This window comes from Tiliqua scincoides, chromosome 7, assembly GCF_035046505.1.
Source record: "Tiliqua scincoides isolate rTilSci1 chromosome 7, rTilSci1.hap2, whole genome shotgun sequence".
Taxonomy (NCBI): domain Eukaryota; kingdom Metazoa; phylum Chordata; class Lepidosauria; order Squamata; family Scincidae; genus Tiliqua; species Tiliqua scincoides.
Window position 1 is genome coordinate 57,636,584 of NC_089827.1, and position 24,588 is coordinate 57,661,171.

The following is a 24,588-nucleotide window of genomic DNA, read 5'->3' on the forward strand; positions in this document are numbered from 1 at the left end:
TTTGTTGTTTACTATGTCTACACCAGGGCCCCATGAGAGGGGCATGCAGGGGGTAAATTGTACCCAGGCCCAGGGTCAACCACAGGGCCTGGGAGCCAAAGGAGGGTCCCCCAAAATTTCCTAGGCTCTTACAATTTCTGATCTCCTACAGTCAATGGGGCTTACTCCTAATAAAGTGTGGATAGGATTGCAGCCTTGGAGCCCAATCCCATGCATGTCTACTCAGAATCAAGTCCCATTATTGCCAATGGGGCTTACTCTTAGATAAGTGTGGAAAGGATTGCGATCTTAGAGCCCAATCCCACGCATGTCTACTGCGAAGGAGCTCCCATTTTAGTCAATGGAACTTACTCCCAGGTAAATGTGCCTAGGATTTACAGCCCAATTCCATGTGTGTCTACCCAGAACTCAGTCCCATTATGGTCAAAGGGGCTTACTCCTAGGTAAGTGTGGATAGGATTGCAGCCTTAGAGCCCAAGCCTATGCGTGTCTACTCAGGACTAAGTCCCGTTATAGCCAATGGGGCTTTCTCCCAGCTAAGTGTGGGCAGGATTGCAGCCATAGAGCCCAAGCCTATGCGTGTCTACGCGGTAGGAAGTCCCATTCTAGCCAATGGGGCTGCAGCCTCCTCTTCCCCCTTACCTGGGAGCAGCCCCGTGACCACAGAGGGACTCGCCCCCTGAGGGGAGGCGCCTGAGCGCCTCACCTGTGCGTGGGCGCCAGGTGAGGCGGCGCCGCCCGGCTCCTCCCCCGGCCGCGGCGTCGTTGGCGCGCACTCGGCGGTTGGCGCGGGGGGCGGCATGGCGGAGTCGCAGCTGCGCTGCCTGGACGAGGCGCACGAGGAGGAGCGGGTGGGCGAGGGCCACCCGCGCTTCTACTACAGCGAGGAGCGGCGGCGCGCCCTGCAGGCGCTGGTGGCGCAGGGCGAGAAGGCGTACCGGGAGCGGTTGCGCAAGGAGCAGCAGCGCGACTTCCTCTCCAGCCGCGAGCGCCAGGCGCTGCGGGGCGGCTGGCGCGCCTACGACGACCCCGCGGAGGGCGGCCGGGCGCTGCTGGGGCCGGCGGGGAAGCCGCTCTCCCTGGCCTACTGGCCCGAGCGCTCCGACACCGAGATCCCGCCCCTGGACCTGGGCTGGACCGACCGCACCTTCTACCGCGGGGTCAGCCGCCTCGCGCTCTTCACCCACCCGCGCAAGGAGGACGGCGCGCCCCACGTCAAGCAGGTGGTGCGCGACCTCATCCAGCAGGCGCAGAAGGTGGGTCCCGCCTGGCCCACGGGCCCCTCGTGGGGAGGCTTCTCCCCTGCCCGGCAGGGACTCGGCTTGCAAGTGGCCCAAGACCCCCTGCACACTTTCCTGGGAGCAAGTCCTCCACTGACCACAGTGGGCTTTACTTCTGAGTAGACGTGCATAGGGTTGGGCTCTTGTTCCCTACCTTGAGGGGACTGCCCCACGCCCCAGGATGCAGGACTTTCCCCTTGCGCATGGTTGTATCAGGGCTTGAAAGTTGGACGGACCCCTGGTCGACGGGGGCCACCTAGTTGGGGGAGGACTTTATTTTCTCAACCTGCCATGGCACGGCCAGGGACTTGGCTTGAAAGTGCCTCAGAACCCAGGGTCCAATCCTGTCCAACTTTGCAGTGCCCATGCAGCCACAAGTCAACCCTTGTGACATTTGTTCCCTTACCTTGGGGAGGTAAGGAAAGAGGAAGTTCCCTTACCTTTGGGACTTCCCTCTCCACCCCAGGATGCAGGACTTTCCCCTTGGGTATGGCTGCATCAGGACTAGAAAGTTGAACAGGACTGGGCCTCTGGTCAATGGAAGCCACCTTGTTGGGGGAGGACTCTTTTCTGCAGGCAGAACTTCCCACTGCACTGCCAGGAACTTGGCTTGGAAGTGCTCAGAACTTGGGGCCCACTACAGTCCCTTTCCAGTGCCAGTGCAGCCATAAGTCAGTCCTGAGACCTTCCATTGATGAAGCCACTGGGTCTGCCCCCTCACCATAGGATACAGAACATCAGGGCTGGAAAGTTGGATAGGATTGGGTCCCTGGTTGATGGGGGCCACCTTGTTGGGGAAGGACTTTCTTTTTTGCAAAGCAGAGCCTCCCACTGCACTGTCAGGAACTTGACTTGAAAGTACCTCAAGACCTAGGGCCCAATCCTATCCAGCTTTTTAGTGCCAATGCAGCCATGCCAGTGGGGCTTGCACTGCATCCTGTGGTGGCAGGGCAGTCACAGTGACCTCCTCAAGGTAAGGGAATATTTGTTCCCTTACCACAGGGCTGTATTGCAACTGAGTTGGCACTGGATAGTTGGTTAGGATAGTTGATTAGGCCCCTAGGCCGGTAAAGGCACCACCAAAGTGCCGCTCTGCCATTACGCCTTGCTCCTGCTCTGGCAGCTCTTCTGGAATTTGGCTCATTTCCAAGGGTTGCTCTTTATTTGCAGCCCCGAGGAGGAACAGTCATAGGCCTGCTGCCTTGTTTGGAAACAACCCAACTCCGCATGACACTTTCGGCATACCTTGTAGTGTCCTGTTTTGTGTCTCATGTTCTTGTAAGAAGACTCGAACCCAAACCTATCCAACTTTCCATCACTGATGCAACCAAAGGTAAGGGAACAAAAGTTCCTTTAGCTTGAGGAGTCCTCTGTGACTGTCCACCCCACTGCAGGGTGCAGCACATGCCCCATTGGCACAGTTGCACTGGCACTGGAAAGTTGGATAGGATTGGGCCCTCAGTCCTTACTTACTTATCCAGTATAAGTCTCACATCTCCTTGGGATTCTTGTTTTCAGTGGGCCTTAGTTGCATCATATTTTACAGTATTTAATATCTGTATGTCCTGGTCTTCGACCTCACAGCATGTATCCAGGACAGCTGTCAATGATCCAATAAATATTCAAAATTATATCTTAAAAGTTATAGGAAAGGTATGGAAAGGGAATGGAAACTGAAAGAAGGCTCTTGGGGGATGATAATGGAAAATGGCTGCTGAGGAGAACTCAGTGGATTGTGCCCAATCAGTATAGGATTGTTGCTGCATGTATGATAAGGGTTGGAGCTTAGATGGTGGGTAGTCTCCTTAGGCCACAGTCTTGAAGCAGGATACTGTACCTACTAGGAAGTAAGCTAATAATAAGCAACATGGAACTCAGTGGCATTTGCTTCAGCATAATATCCTTAGCCAAGATCAGGCTATAAATCATCAGTGTTCAAGACTGTACATGAATGCAGTATCATATTTTTAAAATGAGGGATTTGGCCCATGGGAGCTTTGAACACTGAAGTAAGAGCCATCATTATGATCTATAGAAGTATGAAATTTCAAAATGAGGCATCTGCTATATTCTAGGGAAAATAGTTTTCTGTAGAAAAGGTGCTCTCTTTAAAATAAAGGGGCTTCTATCAGCCCTAAGAACACTGCAGATAGCTTTAAACAGTCATCAGAGCTTTTCTGGAGAATACCTGCCATAGACTTTGTGCTGGATTACAGCAAATGTCTTCAGAGCTACCTAAAATATCATAATTAGCACTTTAAAACTAAGACTTGAAGAAGATTACATGATCTAGTTTTAATACTCATGGCTCCATTTGGAGGCTCTAGATACCATGTTGACAGGCATCGCATTAAAAGGCCACAAAGAGAGAGCGAGATTACAGGAGCCAGTCATATAAATTAATGCGCTATACAAACTTGATGCATTTGTGCTGACCATACAGTTTAGAATTAAATTGCCTTAAGTGAAAATGAAAGTAAACTGGTGTGGTTTTTAGACCTGATGGATAAACGCAGGCTACTTGCTCACCATATTCAATACCACAAAATACAGATTAGTTACTGTAACCATTCTGATTGTGACTAGGGAAGGTTGATATTAACATACAAAAGTGGCATAGTGAGGATTCTGACTACATTATAGTGTGAGGCAAGGAATGTTTATCCTGGATTTAATTGATCTGAAATTAAACTGGTGCAGTCTTGCATACTTTGGGTTTGTTGTATCCTCTCTTCTGGGGCAACATGTAGTCTTCTTTATATTGTTTATATAAAAATAAATGTTTTAAGTGTCGTGATTTTATGCATTTGGGATCATTTAAAAAAGATTGAAGATAAAATGGCCAAAATCACATCTGCAGGGGTTGTTCCAGGGGGCCCCATGGATACAGAAACTGCAAATGCAGGGGAACCCTATATAAATCCCCCTGTGCCCATTATGTTTTTCTTTAGCAGCAATAGAAGCACAGTGTTTCTTGTTAACAAGGGAACATTCTTGCTTAATTGAAGAATGGGATGTGCAAGCAACCAGACTGCATGCTACAGAGAGTGATGGACCAAATGTTAACAGGAAGCAAGAACTGTCCTGCTTCCTGATATCTACTTGTAACGTGCAGGCTGCCTGCCTGCATGTCCTGTTCTTCAGTTTAGCAAGCATGTTCCTGTGATAACAAACACTGTGCTTCCATTGCTGTTAAAGAAAAACAAAGGTGCTGTAATTAGGGTGGGGGAGTTCCCCCAGATCATGGTGAAATAAAACTGTGATGCATTCTGGGGCAAACCTAGGAGGAGCAAAGACCCTTAGTGTGACTTGGAAGTGGGTCTTCCAGTGCAGGAAAAAAAGTTCTCAGCCTTGGAAATGGTTTGGCAGGGACAAGGTAGAAGCACCACTTCCATTTTTTCCCCAAGGTGTTTAAAATTGAACCCCCGTATCTGCAGATTTCTGGAATGGAACCCCCATGGATACCAAGGTCCCACCTGTACAAAGAAGTGACAGTCCTGCTATAGTGCTGCATTCATTGGGAGGGTGCAAATTACAATGGAAAAGTAGCTGGAGTGTGCTCCACTCATCTCTTGTCCATTTTTTCCTCCTGAAACTCACTTGTCCCAACAGCTTTTACAAATCTCTATTCTTCTACCTATAGGTGGAGCCTGTTTATTCTCAGATTTTATACCTGCGGATCAGGCTCAACAAGAGTCCCCTAGACCCCTGTTGAGCCAGACTTAGTCCCATCTGAATTCTCCGAAGGCAACAGAAGCTGTAGTCCTGTCACCTCCAGATGGCTTTCTGAAGCCCACAGTGACAGCACTAGTGACCAAAATTACTAAAATATTGGTTTGTAGGAACTGATAATGTTATATACCATTCAATGCATCATTTACAGCAGAATGCAATGAAACAAGCTGATTTGAAATATTTCTGTTCTATCAAAAGGTATAGCAGAAAAATATGTTCTAGAGGGGTTGGGGCGATGGTACATCACCACTCCCTCCAGCTGTTTTTGCCCCATCCACTGCATGGGAGGTTCATCATGGGAGCGATGCACCGGCCTCCCGCATCTGGTGACACAAACCCTAGTAATGTCACTGAATTATGTTGTTCGATTCACTCCCTATTCCAGGGAGGCAGGCGTGGGAGGACAGTCTCCTAGGGACTGTAGTTCTCTGGCCAATTACAAAGACCAGAGGGTTTCTCCCTGAAAAACTGGAGTCCCTGTGCAACTGAAAGTTCAAGCAAACAGTGTTCTGTGTGGCAGGAAGACAGGGAAGCATGCTTCCTGCAGCTTCTCCTTCTTTGGTTGATGGCTGAAGCTGGCCTGATTTCTATTGCCTAGCTATTTCTGGGAGGCAACTTTCTAAAAGCCTGCAGTCCTTAACATACGAGGTTATACTTGCCAATTCCATAATACATCTTGACGGACAATTAAGACAAAGTGTGTTTAATTTTTCTTTGTACCCTAATTTGGAGAGAGACAACTGAGATCCTGCATGACTATGTAAATTGCCAATGGACGCATTAGATTCACTGGCAGAATAGTACATTGTTCTTTTCTGTGCCCAAATAAAAAGAGATTCATTGGTGTGTTGCAGACTAGTGGTGCAAAGTCTATTGAAACACTACAGCAAAAAAAGAGGGATTCTTAATAAGTAGTGTCTGGGTTCTACAACACATTCAGTCTCCATAGTAATGAGCTTCCCTAGTAGGGAGCATGTGTGGCAGCCCAGATTATTTGCCTCTGGCTCTAAAGAACGCCTCCCTGTCTCACTTGTTCTTGCTGGCCCTCTATTCTGCTTGTATGATCCTGTCTCCATTAGGTAGTATTTAACAAGTTCCTTACTTTCTGAAAAAGTAGTTCACCTTTATCGGGATTGGCAACACTAGAAGCCATGGTACAGACAAGACTTCCAAAGGCACTCTATTGAAAAATGCATCAAGGAGGAGGTAGGCAGCTACTGGCAATCTACCCCAAAGCAGGACCAATATCTGAAAAAATTGGTGGTAATATTTGAGTTAAATCCATTTGTATAACAAAATCATGTATATTTCTTCCTGGATGTTCAATAATGGCAAAAGAGATGCTCATCCAAATTACTAGTCTAGGTGCCCTTTGAGCAAAAGGTGGGTTATACATCAAATGAATTTAAAAATAGTCTAATTCACAATAGTTTTTCTGAAAAATAAATTCAACTTAAGGTTGTTTGTGTTTGTATTCACACATAAGTCCTAATAAACTCAGTGGGACTTACAAGTAAACTTGCATAAGACTTACTTCCAAAACTTACTCTAGTTTTCTATATAACTGTCCAGTGATAAGGTGGAAATAATTTGGGACCAGTCATGTAACTTTTAAAATTATTTGAGAGAAGAAAGCATTTTGAAACCAACTTATGCTGCAGTGTAGAGTCAGCAATACTTGTTGAAGCTGCTATAACGTTGACATCTTCTAACATTTGTGTGGCTAGTAGCTAGCTGTTAATATGTAAGTTATAGCTTTTTATATTTTGTTCCCTTTTTAAATGAAAAGTAAGAGGATGAGTGCTTAATTATATTTTGGGCCAACCCTGCTGGGGCTTGACTGTGATCATTCTTGCTTGTTGGATGAATACCAGATTGGCTTGAGGGTGGGGCGCCTTTTAGTCAAAGTAGGTTGAATTTAGGAGGCCAAGCAGTTCAAAGGAGTGGTTCTCCAGGCAACAACTTCAGAGAGTCTTTTGTTGTTTTTGCTGCTGCAGACTAAAATGGCTACCCCTCTGGAAGTACGCAACGCTCATGAAAATCTCAAAGTGGCTCTGAACAAGAACTAACAAGCTTCTAATCTGTGCAGTCCGTCAGAGCCATGCTATGAAATATGTTATCTTGAATTTGTTAAAGCTGGGGTCCCCAACCCCCAGGCCATAGTCCGGTACCAGTCTGTGGCCTGTTAGGAACCAGGCTGCACATGGCTGCCAGGCCAGGAATGGTTGGCTGAGGCGCACCCGCCCTGCCTCAGTGGGGGAAGTGCTGGGGAACTCCAGGGCCTTCTGGGCTGTCTCCAGCTGATGATGTTGGAGGCGGGCGACCTGGCGGACCAGTGCCAAGTGCAGATGCACTGCCCCCGGCTACTCCCACCAGATGCCAAAATGGTTGGGGACAACTGTGCTAAAGCATGCGTTTTTCATAATTCGATGTGTCACATGTACTTATTGCATACCATGCTGTACTGAGTGCATAAATCTGTGTTTAATAGCAATATCTTTTTTCTTGTCTGTCTTTTTCTCTTCATGGATAGATAATCGCTCTGGTTATGGATGAGTTCACTGATAGAGACATCTTCCGGGATATTGTAGATGCAGCATACAGGCGTCGGATTCCGGTCTATATAATCTTGGATGAAGAACATTCTAAATTCTTCCTGGAGATGTGCAAAGGCATGGAACTCAGTGATTTCCACATCCGGGTAAGATACTGTGCACTTTGCTGTTATGATGACTCTGAGAGTCATCCTTGCAAGATGTCAAGTACAGAGTTTGTGTAATTTTCAGACTCACTGAGGAACTGTTACCTTGATGGAGGATTCTGTTTTTGTATGGTCACTTTGAATGCCTAAAAGATCCAGTTAAGCAACATCCAAATGTTCAGATGCATATGTACTCATCTTCAAGTTGATCCAGAACCTACCTTTAATTCCAATCTGTGGAACCCTTTCTAACTTTTAATTGACTTTGTTCAGACTATGGTTTGATATGAGCCTCTGTGCGCTGCAGGCTTTTGTGCTCTCCCTTCTCTCTTCTGTGCAGCTGGTGTTGACGTATTATAGGTTGGGGTGCATCACAGTGAACAGTGGGAAGGCCATTTTTTTAAGCCTTCTAAAATCACGAGGTTATTCAGAATCTTGTAATATAAATCAAATGAGGTGTTTGTTCATTTCACTGTAACTTAACTAAAGGTGACATGTACAGAATGTGTAACTTGATCATATGATTTTAATTGCAAAGCTAGGAGTAAGCACTTCCTTCCCCTACCAATGAGAGCTTTTTAATTTTTTTCCAGAAAGGAGTTATATTAATTTCCATATTATGTCCGGGCAGGTTTTTGTAGATATGCAAATTGTTTAAGGTGGATATTGGGTGCATCAACTTTCATGGTAGCTGATGTTTTTGAATGCATGCTGGCAGTCATGAAGGCTGCAGCAGCTGAGAATTCAAGTATAACAGCTCACACATTGTGTTTCTTTTGTTGGTGCAGGCCAGGTAATGATTCTATGTGCAAAAACATGATTTAACATAATATTAGAACTAGGCCAAGTCCATCCTGAGGATAGCCAGATAATGTTGTAGGATCATGTCCAAGAAGGGGGGGTTCAGGTAGTAGAAATCTTCTGAAAGGCTATTGCTGCTCCCATTCAGTTTTGATAAATCCTGATTATAGATACCTCTGCCTCTATCTCAAATAGATTGTGGAGGTCTATGCTAACAAATGGGATCTATCATTCAGTGGAACAGTGCATGCTTTGCATGCTTGTATTTTTTTCTACCCCACCTTTTGTCCCATTTGGTTTAATTTCCGTCCATTTGGATTTTTAATAAGCTTGTTATATATTGACTCTTTGCTTTTTTAGTCCACATTCATAGCTAATTCAGTGTGTTGTCACTGCTGATTGCTCTTGCAGACACTGCTGTGGTTATGATTTTGAATAAAAAACCTCAGGTTCAGTGCTTTTTTTTTTCTCTAGACAACCGCCCTCTGCTACCTGGAATGGTGGCATGGTTAGAAACTACTGGTTTACCTCCAATTCAGCTGCTGACCCAGGAAAAAGAGAAAGCAGAGAGCAGGAAGGGATGTGTCGCTGTAACTACCTGTCATACTGGTTAACTGAATGATGGAATTGTTGTTTTGTCACCTGTGATCTTGCATAGCATGAAAGAATAGCACAGTTCAATTTGTAGGAAGGGATTCTGAGCTGAGATTCAGGGCGGGAAGGGAGAGAGACTGGCTCCCTTCAGACAAAAATTTTCCCACATGGAGTTTGATTAAACAAAAGTGTACACTTGTCACAGCTTGTGCTGTACCGCTCGTTTTTCTACACAAAAACTATACTCCCATTGAATATCTTGCTTGTGTATAGCAGACCTGGTGTATTGTTTGAATTTCTGACATCCTTCACAATGTTGTATAGAAAGTGACTCATTGCAAGACCTTAGGCAAGCTGCTTCCTTAATTTCTGTGTCCTCATCTGTTTTTTAAGGAACAAAGCAATTTTATCACAGAAGCTCTGTAAGAAGGGTTAATCAAATATTTGCACAGCATTTCACAAGCACAGTTTAAGTATAAAATGTGTATGTGCTCAGAAAACTTTGATTTTAATAGAAGATTCATACATTTCTTGATGAGCTACATTTTTTGTCTACATTGGCAGTTTGGGAACTTGATAGTAACCCTTGATAATTTCCAGTTGCTGATCTTTTGTTAAGATGGTTTAAAGCATTTAAAACATTACATTTTTTATTAAATATTACTTCTCTGAAAATGTGTGCCATCTTGTACTGGATAAATAATTATCTTACACTAGAAAATGTGCACTAGAAGAAGGGCTGTTGCTCATGATTTTTCACCTCCATAGGCATACTTAGTCTGGGGCAACGAGCTGTCTCTGAGCCAGAAAAGCTGTGGTTGGAATATTGGCCATTTACAGTCTTGGTGCTAGCTTTGGGGAGGGCATAAGTCCTGCAGGGGCCCCCCAACATCACTTTGCACCCACCTCTTTGCATGCACTCATTAGCCTCTCTCTGTACCTTGAGTTCCCTCAAAGGTGGAATGGCATAAATTAAAATAGTTCAGTTCAGTTCAGTTCAGTAAGACCTTTATTGGCATAAAATACAGAGAAAGAACAGAACAAGACAGGAATGTACAAAGACAACACAACATAAGCAAAAACATCAGTCACTGCCCAGAGTCCCAGGGCTCTGCCTGGCTGTTACCCCAGATAAAAAGGAAGCAACATTATCCAGAATCTCAGGATCAGGAGTGGAAAGGAGAGACTGAAGCATGGTTGAATCCTCCCAGCCCTGCATCCTAGCTAGCAATGGACCTAGAAATTTCTTGCGTGACACAACATGTAGCGGGCAATAAAAAAAGGTATGCATTAAAGTCTCAACGCAATCCCTACCACACTTGCATTTCCTCTCTAAGTAGGGGATACCACTGAACCTGCCCGTTAACAAGGCTGATGGAAGAGCGTTACACCTTGCCAGTGTAAACGCTCTCCGGGCCTGTGGGCACACCAGGTGGTAAAAGAAGGAGGCCAGTTTCCCAAAACTGACTGGAATGTGAAGATGGAGTGGAGAACATGTGGTTCTGGCGGCACTAAACAGCTCTTGTTGTTCAATATCTAGAATTCTTCCTTTGACAATTCTGTAAGCTGCATCACAACCAATCATACCTAACTCTTCAGTGTCCAGCCCTATTGACTTAATTTTAGTTAGAAGATCAGTGATCTCAATAGGCAGGACTGGATCCGATAATAATTGTTGCATTAGATCAGAAGAGGTGGTGTTAAATAAAATCCTAAACCAAAATTTCAAAAGTCTTAACCATACAGTAGTCCTTAGTCGAATTAACCCCACCTCGAGACACAGGACCGAGTAGGGAACGCACCTGGGTAAGCCCAAAATCTTCCGTAAAAAGGAGGCTTGGACGCGTTCTAGTGATTGGTTAATAACCTTATACCAGACAGGAGAACCATAAAGAACCTGGGAAAGAACCTTTCCCTTAAACGCCTCCAGAGCAGCCGGAACATAACCATTTCCGCAGGTGAAAAAGAAATGGGAAATGGCTGAGGAAGCTAGTTTGGATGCGTTCTGCACTGCCCTGCGATGAAAAGCCCAAGTGAGTCTGTAATGGAAGTTGATACCCAGGTACTTAAAATGCTTAACCTGTTCCATTTTGTTACCATTACAAGACCACTTAAAAGCTTTCCATCTGTTAGCAAATACCATTATCTTAGATTTAGCATAATTGATCTGCAATTTGTTGGTCAAAAAATACTGTGTGGCACGACTGAGCAGACTTTTCAGGCCAGTCCTAGTACGAGATATCAGTACTGCATCATCCGCGTACAGAAGTAGCGGCACTTGGCTTGCGCCAAGCTTTGGACAATGGCCATCTACTTCCTTCAGGGAAGGGGCAAGATCACTTAGCTGTTTCCGGTCTGCACCCTTGTCTTTGGATTGCAGTGGATTCTAAAAAGCTGCTTCAATGGGGAAGAGGAGAAGTCACAGACCAAGTCACAGACCAAGTCACATCTCAGTCACAGACCAAGGGTTCTAAGCTTCTGGTAACTTCAGTAATCAGATAGGTGGTCCCAAAGATCTCTCTCTCTACTGAGAATGGTCTGTGTTACCTCCTGAAATCAAAACTCTTCTCTTCAGCAGAGCTACTAACAGAGGAGAGCCAATTTCCATCGATGTTACAATTTAGCAGGTCCAAGTTTCTTCACAACTGGTCTTACTCCGCAAGACTGGAGTTCAACTCTGATTGGGAGGACTGCAGACATGGAAATTTTTCTTCTAGTTAGCAGTCATATGCCTCCAGCAGAGATTTCCCCAATGACAACTACAGTCTATTCTTGTTATCTGCTGAGGTTCCTGGAAACACACACACACAGCACCATAATGGGGGGGGGGCGGCGTCTGCACTGGTTGAGTCACCACAGGTCCTGCACCCTTCTAGGGATGGTCCTGCCAATGGGTATACATCTATGTTGATGATGTGGTAGTAGAGCTGGCACATTTATATCTGTTAGACGTGTCAGAAAGTTAAAACGTTTTAGACATTACAACCTGACTTGGATCTGTCTAGTTCAGGCAATCTAATATATTGTAGTTCGTTGGATTGGGAACATACTGTGCCTGTGTGCACAATTATTCCCATCTTCCATCATACACTCAGCTGGTTCCTGGTTTGTTAAACAGTTTACCACGACATCCAAACTAGGAAACAGTAGTTTAAGCACTCCCTACAAACCAGGATTGTGGACTATGGTTTAATCCTGATTTGTGATCTTGGTCATAGTGAGTGCTTAAATGGCAGTTTTTTAGCCTGGGTGTCATGCAAACCTGTAATTTAAGAAAGTGGGAAGCGTGAAACTCAGCTGCATATGCAGGAGGAAGAAGAAATGTACACAGTTCATTTCTGATCCAAACAGAAGCATGTCTTACATTTTTGTAGCTGGATAATTTCTTAATTTTTAACACAAACCTCATAGTCGTTTTTATGCCATACACAACTATCTGGTGGTCTAACTCATCTCTTTTCTGTCCTATGCTTTCTCACTCATGTTTCCCAGTGAACACTCCTTATATTAAAAAAATCTCAAAGTTTTGCCTTAGTCACTTGAAACAATCTTCAAATGTGGGTACTCAGCCCTGTTTATGCAATTACAGTGGTCCCTTAGAATTCATGAGGGATCAGATCCATAACTCCTGCTAATACAGAAATCTGCAGATACTGAAATCCATAGGAGGCTAGGATGCTGGTGCTGCAAAAACTGACCTGGAGGCTGTGCCAGCCCCTCTGGAGTTCACACTGACTTCCTGGCCTCCTGGACACTGATGCTAACCAAAAGTGGCTTCTGGCCACATCCTGGAGACCCTCTGAGACACAGGCAAATCCTTGGATAAGGTGGACCCACTATATATGAATAACTGAGCAAGGGATAGTGTTGAATAAACTGACACTCTGCATAAAGAACTTCCTTTATTATAGGCAATAGTGAGTAAACTGGGCCATGATAAGGAGAAGCCTGTTGAGAATGTGTCCTTTTGCTGTCTTATTTCTTCCCATGCCCAACATACTTCCAACAGGTTTGCATGAAAGTGATGTGAGCATGGGAAAACGTATTTTATCAAACCTTCTTACAGTTTTGTTTCTATTTCTTGCCAGAATATCCGTGTGCGTTGCGTGACTGGCGTTGGGTTCTACATGCCATCAGGAAAGATAAAAGGAAATTTGTCTTCTCGATTCCTCATGGTAGATGGTGACAAAGTCGTTACTGGATCCTACAGGTCAGTTATTCACTCAGAAGGACTTGTATTAAAAGCTTGTCATGTGATATTCCCCACTGGTAATTATGGGGCGGTGAACCCCAGAAATGGCAGTGCAGCCCAGTGCGAAAGCTTGACCCATAGAGATATGATAATGTCAGCCACTTGGTGGCCATTTTCAGGGCAAGGGGATCACCAGGTTGATGACCACACATTGAAAGGAAACATCTGAAGGAACTGAGGGTTCTATGAATTGAATATCGAACAATAATTGTAAAAACCCCATTTGAATAAATGGAGTTTATGAGCAGCCTGCCAGTTGTAGACGACTTTGTGTCTTGGGAAATCTTGAGAAGGTGGTATAAAAATCCTGTAAGAAAGTAAGCATAGGCCTGATCAGTAACATCAAATTCTGGTGAGAGTGGGCTTTGGTTCTTGGTGAGAATAAGTCTTAGGAGGCTTGAATTTAGGGAACCAACTAAATCTTTAGGCCCAGGCATGAACTGGGAGTTGGAATGCCTTTAGTTGTAAGTGGAGACCTGTATCTGTATCCTATGAGGCTGGGCAATAGCATAGGGGTGCTGATTTAACTGCTGCTGGTTTTAGGGAGCCTTGTTACTAGTCTGAGGTGTTAGGTGGTATCTTGCTCTCAAAGGAGTTGAGTTGCATGTTAATGTGTGTAAGCTGTGGGCTGGTGATTTGATGCTAGGTTTATTTATTTATTCGATTTATATTCCGCCTTTCTCCCCGAAGGGCACCCAAGGTGGCTTGCGTTGCAGGGGGAGGTGGGAATTCTGGTGTTCACCATAAATAGGGTGGGCCAAGGGAGGTATGGCAGTGGGAAATCAGATGTGCCAGAAGATTAGCTATATATGGATCATTCCTCTCTCTGATTCTTCTCTCAGCCAAGGGATTTCTGGTGCCTCAGTGGCAGCCCTTCTAGCCTGAAGCTGCTACGTAATGCCAGATCGGTTAAAAATAACCCTAACCCCACCCAGGATGACAGGTGCTGATTTTACATGTATAACGGAGATCTGGTTGGGTGAAACAGAAGTGATTGGTCTCTCCCAGATTTACTTATGAGGTTTTCAGGCATTGCAGTAATCACAGCTTTAGGGATAGAGATGAGGGTTGCAATAGTCTTTCATGATTCTGTCTCCTTGTCAAAATGTTCTGTCCAGCAGTTCTCTGGACTGAAGTGTTTGTTCCTAATGCTAAAAGGCAGAATTCGGATACTCTTGCTGTATCGTCCACCCTGCTGTTCAACACTGCTTGAGTAAGCCACGGTGAACTTGGCAGTGCTGTTGGAAACACTTAGACCAGTCGTTCTCAAACTTTTATCACCAGGTCCTGCTTTTTAGAATGAGAATCTGTCAGGACCCACCAGAAGTGATGTCATGACTGGAAGTGACATCATCAAGCAGGAAAACTTTTAACAATCCTAGGCTGCAATCCTACCCACACTTACCCCGGAGTAAGTCCCATTTACTATCATTGTTAAAAGCATAGTACATAGTGGTAGAAATGTTACATAGATGTGTAACATTTCCCCACATGCAGTCACATATCATGGTAGCATCAAGTCTAATATATTAAAAATAAAATATTGAAATGAATGGGGACCCACCTGGAAATGGCTCATGACCCACCTGGCGGGTCTCGACCCACAGTTTGAGAAATAATCTGTCCTAGGCTTTTGGTGCTAGGGGGTTTCCTTGTCCATGCTGGGATCTATTGGGAACAGTTCAGGATTTCATGGCAACCATGGGTCAGTCTCAGTTGATGTCTGCCCCTTAAGCATTTCTTAGAAAACTCATTAGACTTGGTCATTGGTAGGCAGGTTGAATGTGATCTGGTTATGGAGATTAACATAATTCTTTTGCTATGGACAGATCACTATCTGGTAGGATTAAAGCTGGTTGCAACCCCTTAGTTCTGCAGAGATGGGAGATCTATTTGAAAGGTCTACTCCTGGAGTGCATGGATACGGATCAATTTCTGACCACTCTGATGGATTTTTCTGTCACTAGGACCAGTGATTCTGCCAAAGCCTCAGTAATTAAGCAAATGATGGTGAGCATCCTCTGCTCACATGTAGAGCCAAGATGGCTCCCTGGTTTTTCTAGAGAGCTGCTGACAATGAGGCAATTGGGCAAATCTTGAGCAACAGTGGAGAAAAACTTGTAGCAAGTACAAGCAAACATGAACTAGAGCCCAGTTTAAGGTCACCCAGTGCCACTCTTCTCTGCAAATTCAGTAAAGCTGTTCTGAGTAGTTGGTGGCTTGTTATATGTTGGCCCTCAGAGTAGTGTGGAGGACACTTCAGTGGCATGCTGTGACCAATTTGCTTGACATTTTGCAGGTAAAATTGTTCACATCTGTCTGTTAGTTCCTGCGAATGCACCCTCGGCATCAGCTTGTTTTGTTTTGGATTTTTTTCACTTTGTACAGCTTGAAATTTGGACAGAAAGCTTGGAAATGTGAGATTGCCAGCATGCACACTCAAACCTTGCCTGTCTTAGCTAATGAGAACTGTCCAGGGACTGCCCAAATGGGCGGTGGAGGGTAATTAATACATCTCTGAGGGGGGCATGGTACTATCTCATCTCAGAATGACAGTTGTCTAACCTCGTTATTAAAAAGAGGACCCTATTGTACTAGATAATTTCTGATCAACCTCTTCTCCTGATTTCTGATCAGAAGCTTCTACTTTTGGACAAAGTACTTGAGAAATTTCTGAATGAGACTGATTTTCTGGACTTGTTTCAATCTGACTTTTAGCCAGGGTTTGGGACAGAAATGGCTCTAGTCACCTTGGTTAATGGCCCATGCTGGGAACTGGACAGGGTAAGTGTGTCCCTTTTGGTTCTACTGGACCTCTCAGTAGCTTTTGATAACATCAGCCATGGCATATGGCTGGAACACCTAGCTGTGGTGGAGCTTAGAGGCATGCTTCTGTGTTGACTCTGAGCTTCCTGGAATCCTTATTGAGTAGAATCAGCAGGTCCTGAAATCTCAGATAAAGGGAACCAACCTATATAGGCTGGTATACTTTTTCTGCTGCAGTCAGGCCTGGTTATGGTGACATAACACTGGTGACATTGAGTTTGGATTACTGTAACATGTTGTACACGGGGCTTCCTTTGAAGACCATTTAGAAACTTCAGTTTATGTAGAACATGGCTGCAGGAGTCTTGTCTGAATCCTAATGATTTGATAGAGCAACTCCACTGTTATATCAGGCTCACTGGTTGCCAGTTCAATTCCAGGTACAACTCAAGGTGCTAGTCGTTGCTTTCAGGGCTGTAAATGGCTTAGGACCAAGATATTTTAAAGGATATCTTCCCCCTTATGAAATGGCCTACCCCCTGAGGTCAGCTATGGGGAATCCTCCTGTGGGTTCCACTGCTGTCTGAGGTTTGGTTGAGGTGATTCTGGAGAGGGCCTTCTCTGGATGGCACCCTCCATGTGGAACTCCCTACCATTAGAGATCAGGTTGGCTCCCTCTCCACCCACCTCCAGATGGCAACTGAGAACATGTTTGTTTTTTTAGCTTTTAGAGATTAGACTTTTTTTCCTATACTCTGCTGCTGCATTTCATTATATTGTTATTGCTGCCTGAAACTGTGGTGGTGTTGTGATTTTGCTCTTTGTTTATTAATTGCTCTTAATGTTTTTTCATTTTGTTGTAAGCCAACTTGCGTATCTCCCAAGGGTAAGGGGAAAAGCCAAATATAAATATTTTTTTAAAATGAATTTGCCCTGTTTTCTTTCCGAACTTAGCTTAATCCGTTTTAAAACATGAAGCTGACTTATATCACATCAGACAGTTACCACCAGTAAGAGAATACAATGCTGGACTATGCAGATCAAGAACTCTAGCTAAAGTCTTTCCTAGCCCTGCTGAGATCTTTCAGGATGCTGGAAATTGAACTTGGGTATTTATGCTGACAAAGCAAGCATTCTGCCCATTTTTCTGCTAACAAACGGAGTCTTCTGACAATGAGTGTGTCAAAAAAGAGCACAGATCTTGAGTGAAGGGACTATGTTAACTCACTTTTGCCCTCAGGTATACACATTTGTTCCCTGTTGTGTATATGCAACGTTGGGCAGAAATGGGAAGATGGAGCATCCTCCTCATTGGGTATATCTTACTAAGTAAGAATGCTAAACTTGTAATGGACCCCAAAATCACAAAGTGGTATGTTATGGAATCCTTCAAATGCATGCTTAGCATAGTGCTTGTTGACCTATTCATGTAGGAATATATATGAATTGTAGTCTGCCCATTCAGCTGCCACTGACTGTAGGCCTGTGGAAGGAAGTCCAAAAGCAGGAAGTAAAATAAAAGGGATGTGTGGACATTGCAGCTTTGTGTTTCTTCCTTCAAGTGAGTTTTCTTGCAAGCTACAGCAGTGTTTTGTACAATATTCCTAGTGGCTATCAGGACTGTGTTAAACATGCTGATTTGAATGTCAGACATCCATGTTTGCAAGGTTTCCTCTTCTATTTGTGTCTTCTAGGAAGAAACATAAACAAATAAGACCTTTTAGTGGGTACTTGGATGAATAAATAAGCCTCTGATTTCTGTGATGCACATTCCTGAGTGGCAGATGTTTGGGTGTGAGAAAGTAAGTAGCTGCTGCCGTTTGTCACCCAGATTGTAACAGTGTCTTCTCTGCTTTACAGTTTCACATGGACCTCATCCCACATAGATAGAAACATTATCTTGCTCTTGACGGGGCAGAATGTGGAGGTGTTTGATATAGAATTTCGTGAGTTGTATGCCATTTCAGAAGAGGTTGACCTCTACAAGGAGCTGAACATTCCATGCCCTTTCCGCCATGGTATTGGGAAAACAGGATTTTCCTCCTCTACTGTGGCCCGGAAAGTCATCAACCCCAAGTACGGACTGGTAGTGGGGCTTCCCCCAGGTGAAATGATGCGCTGGGCCTCCCGTCAACAGCAGGAATCAGAAGGAAATCTAGATGGGAGAGAAGAAGAAAGCGAGTCAAACAAGCGGCTGAACAGATTTCTTCATGACCTTTTAACAGTGGAGCAAGTGCTGCCAGATATTGAGCCACCACTTGAGGACTTGAGCAGAGTGAGCCGGAGTCCTCAGAAATTATTGTCCAGGTTTCACCTGGACATGAAATCTAAATCTAAATCCAGAGAGTCCATTCGTGATCTCAGGAAGGACGAAGTTGCTAATGGGGAGACCAGCACCAAGCAGGGAAAGAGGTTTGGCAGTGGATTTTTTAGAAGGGCCAAGCGACCATCAACGATGAATGCTGATACCAGTTCTGTTGCCAGTGAAACTGGTGAAGGTTTTGTGATTGTGACAACACCAAAGGAGAGCCAGGCCAACTTTCGTCCTGCTAGCGTTCGTAGTAGTGGGGAAACTTCAGGTAAATACCCCTGGAGAAGGCTGTGGTCTTGCTTTCACCAACAAACACAGTTGCTGTTCCAGGATTTCTTTTGGAAAGAACACTTGTTTTTTTTTTTCTTATCCATCCATACTCCTGTTCCCAAACTGGGTAACGGGACCAGTGGTTGATGGTGATCCCAAACTTCCTGTTCCTCATCTGCAGGACAAGGGCAAAGTGGAGGAGGGTAACTGTATCACACACATTCAGAACACTAATCCTGCTTGCACAACCTCATCTGATCACTTTGTTTTTAGGTGGGAGGGGCAGAGGTGCTAACTTTCACAAATTTCACATTGCTCTCCATTTTATAAAGTTCAACAATCAGATCATTTGATTCCAAGGAGAAAGTAGATCATCTACTGGAGTTGTGTGACTGTGATTCAAATGTATTGACAAGACTGAGATGTCTCCTCCTAGGTAGCTTTCTTATCTGGAACTGCTGTGACAATCAGTGGAGGTATTTGTATTCAGGATGCATTCCCAGATAGTCTCTTCATAACTGACTTCAGTCTTTCATAAGGCTCTTGGTTTCATTTAATCTGCTTTCTCACATCAAAGTTGAAGTGTGGAATTCTGGCTTCTTTACCTAAGCTATTACTGGTAAAGGATCTTTTAAGGCAGGGGTGTCAAACATAAGGCCTAGGGGCCGGATGTGGCCTTCTGAAACTTTTCATCTGGCCTTCTCAGCTTTTGAGCAGTGCTGAGGTGGCACTGTTGAAATGGTGGCCTGCGTGATAATTGGGCTCTCCCTTATCTTGAAATATGATCAAGATTCGCTTATCTTCTATTCTGTCTTTTGCAGCTAATGAGTTCCTAAGCGAGAAAGTGCTTATTTCTGGTTATGACCTGTTTAATGACATCACTTCTTGCCAAATAACATCCTAGCTCTCGGCAGGCATCATGAATGCTATTTGGCCCACTGTATGAAACAAGTTTGACACCTCTGTTTTAAGGAATAATATGTGTGAATCCTTTTGGACCTCCTCACACCAGTTCTCTTTTCTCCCTTCACTAACAATTTCTGACTGCAATATCTTATAGTTGTTTGAGTTACAATGCAAATTATATTTACCTGAGTGTAAGTCCCACTGAATGCACCGATTTCTGAGTACACATACATAGGATTGCTTTTAGTAACGTAACAGCGTAATTTTAACGAGTTAGGCTCAAGGGTCTTGCGCCAACCTAGGAGGGTCGCAAATGTGCCGTAAAGCATGTTTGCACCTCTTCAGGACCAAGCTGTGCCAGTGCACAGAGGTGTGCTGGCACACTGAAGCTGAATCCAGCCTCCATGGCGGCTTGCAGGGTGAGTTTTGTGTCGGCTGAGCTCGGCTGATGCAAGGCTCTGGGATGGGCGGGGAGGAGACAGAAGGAAGGCATTCTGGGGCAGGAGGAGTGTGGGTAGAGGGCATTCCCGGGGGCAGGCGAGCAGGGAGTGGGCGGTGGGGTTGGGATCCAACTGTTACGCCAGATCCCAACCCCTGTTCCCAAGCAGTGCGGAGCGACTCCAAGCTGCTTTGCTCTCCTCAGACTTGTGCCACCTTCTGAGGTGGCGCAAGTCCGAGGAGACCCATAGCGGCTGCAGTGGTTTACCTGGGCATAAGGGGAAGAGTTTCCCCCTACTTCGGCTGAGCCACTTTGCAGCCCTATCTCACAGTGGATGCAATACAAGCCTCCCGGCTTGTCTGATCCAGCGCAAGGTAGGATTGCACCCTAAGTTAATCAACTTTCCTTCAGCTTTTAATGGTGGAACTAACTCTTAGGGGTACCAGTTTGTCTAAATTCAATCTGTTTAGTGTCCAGCCTACCCCTGACAATGACCAATGTAAGATGACATTGACAGGGCTATAAAATCAACTCAGACCATGGGAAGGGAATACAGTAAACTAAAGTAGAAGAAAACTTCACCCTAGATATCCTTTTGGAAGTTGAGGCTCTAAGAAAAACTTCAGCACCAGCATGATGCTGGGGACAAGTGTGCTTCCCAAATACTTTGTTTTTGTAGCAAACTATATTTCTACCAAAAGCCCTTTTAAAAATTTCTATTTTTATTTTCAAATAAGTGATTTTTTTTAAAAAGCAGAAAACAGAAGTATTCAAAGTATATAGTCACAAATATGTAGTTCAGAAATTGCTAAGTCATGTAAGAAAACCCATGCTAAAACTAAAGGGGGAGACCTGGAATAATTTTAATTTTAATAGAGTAGACCAGTGGTTCTCAAACTTTTCCACCCTATGACCCACCTTCAGTGCAGAGCTCAGCAACCTGGAAGTGTTGGCAGTGATAACACTTCCGGGTTGCTGAGCTTTCACATTTTTTACTGCCAAAAGTCCATCTTTGGAGCACATTCTCACTGACAAAAACATGCTCAACATTGAGAACACATTGCAGAGGCAGGTTTTTCTCATTAAAGCTCGGCAACGCAGAAGTGTTGGTGGTTCTGGGTGGCATTCCACAACCCACCAGAAATTGGGTTTCATGCCACAAACACTGGAATAGATGATTCACAAAGGCTTCTTCTGAACCAAAATCTTTAGAATACGTAACATAGGCAGGTTGAAACTCTCTGATGGTTTTAACGCTTGTAAAGTGTTTTGAAAAGTCGAGACGGCATGCAGCATCCCCTAGTGACAAAACTAGGAGATGGAAGCTATGTTCCATCTGCCTTTCTCTCCTATAGATGAAAATTAGGATGGCAACCTATAGTTAACTAATACTCATTATCTGTAGCTTCCTGCTTTGCAGCTTCTCCTAATCAGCTTTCCAGGTTTCCAATCCAAAGTAAGGTTTGCGCTATTTGCTAATGGCAGAAAATTGTGTCTGTGGATTGTGGGAAAAGGTTTTGCTCAGTATTTTCTAGCAATTTGAAGCTTAAAAATCAACTATGGAGCCACATAAGCTTGTTAGTATAGCAGTTAACCCATTTCTGCCCAGCCCACAGATGTACACATTTGAACCCTGCTGCATATATGCAAGATTAGGCAGAAATGGATTAAAGAAAATTTGCCTGGTCTAAAATGTAGTTACTCAGAGTAACTGACCTCTGACCAATTGTGGAAGAGTCTCTCTACAGCTTTGAACTTTGAACTGATTGTGTGCTTGGGTACAAGCTACTAATTTGAAAGGGAGCCTTCTAAGGAAAATAAAGTGGCACAAAATGGCATCTACTAAAGAAAGATTTGAAAAGTAGAGAAGAGCTGGTCCATGGCTGATTACAGGGCTGCTTAGAGTTCTGATCAGTCAAAAATACATTTTGAAATTTTGACTGCATTTTTATATCTCTGACACATGGTAAATATGCTGTCTATGGAGGGCAAACATGCTTTTGGAATCATGTTTTTCCTTAAGGAAAATTGGGGATGGTGGTGTTTGAATTGGAAAAGGGGCAGACAGATTTAACCTTACAGCAGGTAAGGCACTAAGCATATTCTCCCCACTGCTTCTCTTCCTCTGTGCCAATAGTTCCTAAGGTCCTCCATGGGAGGAGGGAACTACTTGAGTCTTTATGGGGGTAGGGCTGTAGCAGCGATGCAATACCTGAAATTGTGTCACTGTTGGGGGGGGGGTTAGTGATTGGAAACCACCTCTGGTTTTCTATCATGAAACTGGAAATGGTTTCCAGCTGCTGTTTTTTGGGACTTGGAGGCTTGAGGCATAGGGTTCTGCGGGGCTCCCCACACCCCCCAGACACCAGCTGGACCTGCTGGTAAGTAAATCCTGCCCCTTAAGAGTGCATAGCCCAGTGCTTCCAAGTGCTTCTTTTAGTTTTTAATTTTTTTAAGGCATTGAGGTTATTATTATTTTATTATTATTATTAATAATAATAATAATAATAATAGAATTTATATACTGCTTTTCAACTAAAAGTTTACAAAGCGGTTTACAGAGAAAAATCAAATAACTAAATGGCTTTAATTTAGCTAACGTTAAAGCTAACTAAAGGTTCTGATGCGTATCCTTGTATATAATGTGTATCAACCTCCAGAGGCAAGACTGACAAATGAAAAGGAATTCTTCAGATGGAACCATTAGGGTGTAGTTATCAGGTAGTTTCAGTTTGGACTGAGTGCATTCCGTTTGTTTAGTACAGTGGTTTTCAACAGCTGTGCTGCAGCACACTAGCCATGAGGCACACTACCCGTGAGGCAGCCTCAGGTGTGCTGTGGGGCCAGAGGAGGCAGGCGGCAGCCGCAGGAGGGAGAAGCGGCTGCTTTGACCCTCACGCAGCCTGGCTGCTTTGCATCTCCTGCTGTGAGCAAGAAGAAATCTGCAACCTGACCCTCCTTTACCTGGGAGTAAGCCCCGTTGACTATAATGGGACTTCTGAGTAGACATGTCTGACCTGGGCTCTCAAGTTCCTCTTCTAGCCCCATTTTCCTGGGAGTAAGCCCCATTGACTATAATGGGACTTACTGCTGAGTAGACATGCCTAGGATTGTGCTTTTGGTCACACTTTTTTTCTGAAATACAGGAGCAGGCAATTGGGGGGGGGGAATGTTAGGCAAGTAATTCTGGACCTTTGCAAGGTGTGGACCAGTGAGGGGAGGGACAGTAGGAGAGGTGCTAATTGCAATTATGAGATGAGGGGGCAATGTCCCTGTGGGAGGGGGTGGGTGGGGGAGAGGAGGAGAGAGAAGTGCCAATTGCCTGCTCATGTATTTGAGAAAAGAGTGCAACCAAAAGCCCAATCCTAGGCATGTCTACTCAGAAGTAAGTCCCACAGGCACATTCCCTCCCAGTGTCTGCCCCCCCCCCAGTCTTTGGCTGCAATCCTAACCACACTTTCCTGAGAGTAAGCCCCATTGAACAAAATAGGACTTACTTCTGAGTAGACCTGGTTAGGATTGTGCCCTTTGTCATGTAATGATTTAATTGCATTGATTAAAAATTAATTGTAATATAGTAATTTAATGTAAGTGAAACTGGGAGTGTTCCTTGACAATTTTAGTGCCTTGACAGTGTGCTGTGAGCTGAAAAAGGTTGAAAATGACTGGTTTAGTACTTCAACGCTGAAGTTAAGCTTTTCTTAGATAAACTCTTTTGATGTACACAATTCTATTAAAGTATTCTTGATTATCTAGTGCCTTGAGGGTATATATAACTTCTGATTTTAAAATATCTTATTTTGTGCCTTGTGAAATTAATTAGGCGTAAGCTTCAGAAGGTGGCTTATCTGTAGAAGTGATTTTGGAGTTTGAGAATTCTGTAGGGAATGAATCTATGTGAGACTTAAAATGCCTGAAATATTTTAGTAAGAGCTTTTAATTACTTTCTTTTTGTTTCTACTATAGGTGAAATGAACCAAAGCTCCACTTCAGGAGAAAAAGCCAAACAGTCAGCCTGTGTGATCTCATGATTGACAGGAGAAAAAGCTGGAAAACTGAGAATCCAAAGGGGCATCTGCTGGAATATACAACAGTGGGCTCCTCTCAGAGCTGCAGTTTGATTTTCTGACAGTGGTCTGAATAAGCACTGCAGCATCCAAGATAGAGCTGGTATCTCCCATTAAAGCACACATGCTGAGTACAGTGTATGACCTGGGAGATTTCTATGTGAAGGGGTAACAGCATTAATTATATAAATGCAATAACTGGATTTTGGAGTTGAATGCTGCATTGACACAGATGCAGAGAAGCTTTGCACTTCTTTGTGGTGCTATTTCAACTTGTCTGGCTATAGCCTCAAAAGAACATTGTTGATAATGTATTGCACTTTTAATTGATTTTGTTGAGTTAGAAACTTGAGCCAAAGCTAAAAATTCGATTCTAGAGAAGATGGTAAAACCTCTGTATTTTTTTACTTGCCTAAGTAGTGTTTCTCAAATTTCATACATTTCTGCTCCCCCTGCTACGATGTAG

The 24,588-nt window shown here is 44.2% G+C and overlaps 1 protein-coding gene across 1 annotated transcript; it reads left to right on the forward strand.

The window, feature by feature from the left end:
- The first annotated feature begins 800 nt into the window (after positions 1 to 800).
- On the forward strand, positions 801 to 24,086 carry FAM83F (family with sequence similarity 83 member F). The gene is made up of 5 exons (XM_066634421.1): positions 801 to 1,256; positions 7,549 to 7,716; positions 13,200 to 13,321; positions 17,990 to 18,708; positions 24,022 to 24,086. Exons 1-5 carry the CDS (start codon positions 801 to 803, stop codon positions 24,084 to 24,086), a joined length of 1,530 nt encoding a protein of 509 aa, XP_066490518.1.
- Positions 24,087 to 24,588: the final 502 nt, after the last annotated feature.